The 6,000-nt window shown below is 37.5% G+C and overlaps 1 protein-coding gene across 1 annotated transcript in view; it reads right to left on the bottom strand.

Annotated features, from left to right (window-relative positions):
• Positions 1-6,000, bottom strand: part of LOC132095406 (solute carrier family 49 member 4-like) — a 38,330-nt gene that overhangs the window by 31,818 nt on the left and 512 nt on the right. Inside the window, exon 2 of the mRNA XM_059500341.1 lies at positions 1,567-1,660. Within this exon, the coding sequence (XP_059356324.1) occupies positions 1,567-1,660 (94 nt within the window). The remainder of the gene's footprint in view (positions 1-1,566; positions 1,661-6,000) is intronic.

Genomic DNA, 6,000 nt, shown 5'->3' with positions numbered 1-6,000 from the left:
AAGCCATTACATAACAGTCACTGCAGGCAACAGTTGCTTGCAATGTATCTTTGTGTTTAAATGTGCTTGTGGTGTAATATATAATTATATAAAACAATCAACATAACCTCTGCTGTCTCTCAACAGTCCTAAAAAGCTTTTTCTGTTATATATCAAGCAAATGCACAATTTTAGATTATATAACTGAGTCGGTCAATGTGTCACTGTGAGATCTAGGATTGTGGGAGCTGTGAAACTAAGCTATGTAGCCTTATTTCATTCAAGTAACTAATAAGTAAAAAAAAAAAAAGGTACTTTTTTTCATAAATGCACTGTTCTTATTATTTATGCGAGTAAAACAAGCTATACAAATGTAGTATAGTGTCTGGTGGTCATGTACTTGTATGAAACTGGCCTTTCTAACTACACACGTTTATACAATAATGTTTTAATTCAGATGGAAATAACATCATACAGATACAGATAAGTACGTGCCTATCTGCATGAATTATATGGTACTCTTAGCAGTTCACAATAAGACTCGCGTTCTCTAAATTCAATGAACCAACTATTTTCTTCATGCCCTAATAATAAAATATGATTTATACCCACTTATGTCCTATTTTAGACTTCACTAACAAAGCTACATCCTTTTAATGTCATTCAGAAAACCTTGTTTAAATGTCCATCGGTGGAATAGTTAACTCCTTGTCCAAAAGGTAATAATAGAAAAGCTCTGCTTCCTTTTCTCACAACTGCAATGAGAAATTTGCTTTAGTTATTTCTTTATGTGCTGATGTTAACCATGTGTGAATGAGAAAGCTTAAAGAGATAAGGAGTGAGAGAAAATGGAAAGAGGACACAAAGCACAGAACAGGACAAGAACATTCAATTTTACAGGTAAAAGAATCCTAATCTAAAGCAAACAGAACGCAGTTGTCCTGTTAAAGCGTATTTAAGCAAATGAAAAGGTTACATCTTTAACTTGCAACAGTACCATGTAACTTTGCCAATGAATAACAAATGTTCTCTTATCATATGTTGCAGTGGATTTTAATTCGCCATAAATATTCTGAAAATAAGTGTTTGATGTCATTTATCACAAAATTGTATTATGAATATACTGTCCAACCTGCTCTCTAGATAGCAGCCAAAAACTACATTGAATCACACAAATAGAGCTAGGTCATGGAAGCCATAACCAAACAATAAAATATCTGCCATCATCATCATCATCATCAAACTCAAAATATCGTTGTCAACGATATTTCTTTGGATGTGCAAATTTAGTCCTAAAACAATATAAAATATTAAAACGACAAAATATATCTGCAACTAACCTAAAGAACATGTATCAGGCATGGCTGTATATCACTTTCATACAATTTCACTCCAAGGCAACATTTTATACACAGTGTAGCATCAAGTTTGGAGAACAATCTCTGATTTTCTCATGAATTATCACATTGGGAAATTGAGGAATTGCATAATTATGCAAGTGAAAAGGAAACAGCATTGAAAGCTAGTTTGGCTAAGTGGAGTTTTTGTTGAATAAATTATGCATAACATTGTGCAACACAGTCTTACCAGCGTCTGTAGTACAGGTCTTTGAGGGGAACACTTCGTAATGCTGCGCCCAGCAACATGAAGAATGCTGACAGCAGCAGAGATGCTCGCAAACCTTTGGCACAGAAAGGAAGGAAAGAAGATATATCAGACACGTGATATCTTTAAAGCTTTGATTAACTGATGAGATTAGTTGTTGATGCAGATCCATCCCCAAGATACCAGCAAATTATGCACGACTTTCACAAAGATATTAGGATTAGAAAATCAGATGGTATTGGTTCATTTAACCATCAAAAAGAATTAAACATGATTTATTTGTGACAAAACTAATTTTTGTGTCCAAAAGCCATAAAATATTTCTACTCTATGAGCATTTTTTCTGGATTTAAGCATAGGAGCAGAAACGTCAGTGGGTGACCGACGAATTGGGAATTGCGAATTGGGAAATCGATTTGATTGACCAATCTACTTCGAGTGTAAACTAAATGAGCCAATGCACAATGGGATGCAATTATTGCATCCAGCTGCTGCTAATTACAGCGTGAGTATAATAAGGCAGCAGGTGCAATGCATACCAGGTTTTCGCTGAGGAGCCAAGCCGGTGACCCGGTGGCTGAGCGGTGGTACAGCAACTGTGGCGATGGGACGTGATGTCTTCGTTCCCTCCTTCAGGGAACGAGGGTTACCATACGTAACGGAGAGGTTCCCTTTCAGTCAGTCACTATAGACATCACATGGGTGACCGACGAATTGGGATCCCTACCAAAGTGCCATGTGCGAGCCGCCTGAGCCCCTATTTGGTGTAGGCCGGGGCTCAGAACAAGTAGTTCACCTCACCATTGTCAAATCACTACCACACTGAGTGAGATTGGATAACACTAGGTAAACGTATCCATTTCACTGGGATCAGGGACGATGCGGAAGCCCCATCCTGCATATGCATATAGCATCCGTTTAGGTGTATATGGAGAAATTGGAGGTGATTGTAACCCATTTGGAAAGGCAGAGGTCTGCCGGGGAAACACGGGCTCTAAGGCTATACTGTGGACTATACGCATACAAGTACCACTTAATATGGAATCCAGCCTTACAGTTCTCATGGACTCATCATGAAGCTGGTTGTTCCACCACGTCCGGCTGCCAAGGGTGATGGAGGATCTCAACAGGGTCTACAGTACAGACACTCTGGAGCAGTTTTAGCAAACCGACACTAACCAGGGCGTCTCAGTGCCACTACCCATTTGAGGTGTAAACACAGGAGGATCTACACAAAGGCTATAGAATCTACCCTACCCTCTTGATGGAGGCACTGAATGCAAAGGCTCGAATGGGCCCTGCTGTAGTGATTTTAGCACTAGAGTCAGGTCCCAACAGGGTAGAGAGGGGAGCCGGGAAGGATTTAACATCCTGGCCCCTCTAAGGAAACTGATGACGAGATCATGCTTACCTAAAGACCTCCCAGTCACGGGGTCATGATATGCAGCAAAAACAATGCTCTCGCCGAAGTGTTCACTACCTCCGCATCCCGTCCAGGGACCATACATGGAGTTTCCAAAGGTCTGGACGCAGGTGCCAAACGGTGCCCAGTCTTTGAGTCAGTAAATAATCCTCAGAGGAATCAGCCAAGTAGGGGCTGGCGCGAGGAGCACCATTCTCCAGGTAGCATTGTTCGAGACTGCTCAATTGCAATAACTGCAAATGAAAAAAAATTGCAAACCAATGTGCATCCCAATTCCCAATTGAGTGAGCAACTGAAAGGGAGTTTAATATAGAAACTCTGTCCTGTGGTTTTTGGCAGACATCGTTTTCAAAACCTGTGGCAATCGGTTTCGTGTTGAGAACAAAAGGGAAGGTGAAATGCTCCCATTCAAGATAAAGAGCAACAAACGTGGTTGGAAATTTTTACCTAAACATTTACATAAGAGCATATCCTTTCTTAGCAAATATGTAAAAATAAAGTGCACTAATGCGTTAATGAACAGAACTGAAGTGTCAACTAGCTGTATGAGCTAATAGAAAATGGAGCACAAATGTGGAAACTGAAGACATTTGTTTGACATTATCAAGTCTTAGAGCTGAAAATGCCTTATTTTCAGACAAGATCACTTTAATAGTGGGGAAATGTTAAAAACAAAAACATTCTGTCCTGTTTGACATAATTCTCTTTTCTTAATATAAACCATGTGCGTGAAAATGTCATTTTCAAGGCTCAAAACAGATTCCTCACAAGATAATCTTATCTAGGGACAGTTCACACAATTCTCTCTCACCCTCATCTCCTCCAAAACAGAAATGCTTATGTTATTTTGCCATAGAATTGTATTTTACCATATATAAACAATTCATATTGACCATGTAATAGGCTAAGCACTAAAAAGTTGTCCATATATAATCTGAAGACATACGATAGCTTTTTGTTAGGAAAAGACTGAAATCAAAGTAATTAACCCATTTAATCCAAAATTTTTCCCAGACATTAAAATATTCAAATAACATGTCATTAGTAACCCTTTGAAATAATCAATAATAATAATTATCTTTTTTTTTTTTAAGCGTGAAAAAATTGTGTTTTCTGGCCGGTCACAATTGTGACCGATGGGATAATGTGTGTACTGAATTTACATATTTCTGCAGCCATAATTTTTTAAATATATCTTAGCCCAGTTATTTTAAAAAGTTTGATCATATTCCAGGGTTACTATTATGCATAAAATATAAAAAATAAAAAAGTTATGCATCATTATGCACCATCAACACATTTCAAAATTTTTACTTTTTGGTAAAATATAACATAACATTTTTATTTTAGTGCTACCAGTATTACAACATCTTGGGAAGTCGTGGCCTAGTGGTTAGAGAGTTTGACTCCTAACCCTAGGGTTGTGGGTTTGAATCTCGGGCCGGCAATACCAGGACTTAGGTGACCTTGAGCAAGGCATCGAACTGCTCCCCGAGCGCCGCAGCATAAATGGCTGCCCACTGCTCCGGGTGTTTGTTCACAGTGTGTGTGTGCACTTTGGATGGGTTAAATGCAAAGCACGAATTCTGAGTATGGGTCACCATACTTGGCTATGTCATCTCACTTTCACATCAATATTGTATATTGATTTAAATTTAAATATTTTGAATTTAGTGCAATATTTTGTCATTGCAACATTTTAGGGCAATTTTCTCTAACAACTGCAATTGGATTTATATTTTTCTTTATTTATATAATTCAGATACCTAAGTTCACTGTTATCCCAACGGTCACTATTTTGACCATCAACATGTTTACTCATTCTATGACCACACTCAACAAAACGGAATATATGTGAATCCACACATTAATACTAGACACCTTAAAGATAATGAGTACTACAAATATTTGTCAAATCTTTGTTAACATACTAGCCTTTCGTTTTAGAGCTTTGATGTCATCTTCACAAGGTGCAAACAGGAAATAAACTGCCCTGGTCATGTGACAATTTGGACTAATCATGTGAAAATGCACATATTTAATTGAGACCCTTCATGTTTTCCATATTTGCAGAGAGGGCACTAAAACATCAGTCAGTAAGGTTTTTAGAGCTTTATAAATTAAAACCTTTTTTATGGTCACCACTGTGGGGTTAAATGGGTTAAGCCAAAAACAGAGTGAAACACTGGTTAGTGCTTCTCCAGTGAAGCGTTTCGGCTGTGTCAGCGCCGACACTGTGCACACAGCGTGGTAAGTTAAAACAACATGTCATCAGCATGGACTTACCCCACTGTAAGAGTGGTAGAGTAGCAATGTGTAAAATTTGTTTTACTGAATATTGAGAGATGGCTTCACTTTACTACAGTGTGAACATGCACCATAGTGAACAGCATACCAAGTTCATTACCCAACTTTATGTCATATGATGTTAGGGAAATGGTTTTGTGGCTTGACATGTGATGAGCTACCCTTTTATGATTATTCTTATTTTTTTTATTATTTCAACTGACATAAGGAGTCTTTCTGTGCAGTTTAGGGTTCATCAAACCGAAATAAAGCAGTGTATAAAACATAATTATTCCCAAATTTTCTAGGTTTTTTTTTTCCCACACAAAATTATGTACTTTGAGAGAATTTCACATCTGGCCACACAAATTTAAGTCTGTGGTAGATTTTCAGATATTCAAAAGGTACTTGGTACATGAACACTTTGTGTGAAATATTTGTTGATATTAAAAATAGGACTGTTTTAGAATTATGAATAAGGGTCAATGGTATACCAATAATAGTTTGGAATTGGATGTGTGGTTTGAAAGCCCTTTGTTGTAGTGAACAAATGTCTAAAAGAGATATGATATGATATGACCATCTGACTAGTGACACGGAGCTAAATTGTGTTAATAAAATGAATTTGTGCATACATGACAAACTGAAATGATCAAACTGGCTGTGATATTACACAATCAACAAATTTGTCCAAATATTGCCAGATG

The sequence above is a fragment of the Carassius carassius genome, chromosome 19 (assembly GCF_963082965.1).
Source record: "Carassius carassius chromosome 19, fCarCar2.1, whole genome shotgun sequence".
Taxonomy (NCBI): Eukaryota; Metazoa; Chordata; class Actinopteri; order Cypriniformes; family Cyprinidae; genus Carassius; species Carassius carassius.
The sequence above is the reverse complement of the archived record's forward strand: the minus strand, read 5'-3'. Positions and strand labels throughout refer to the sequence as shown.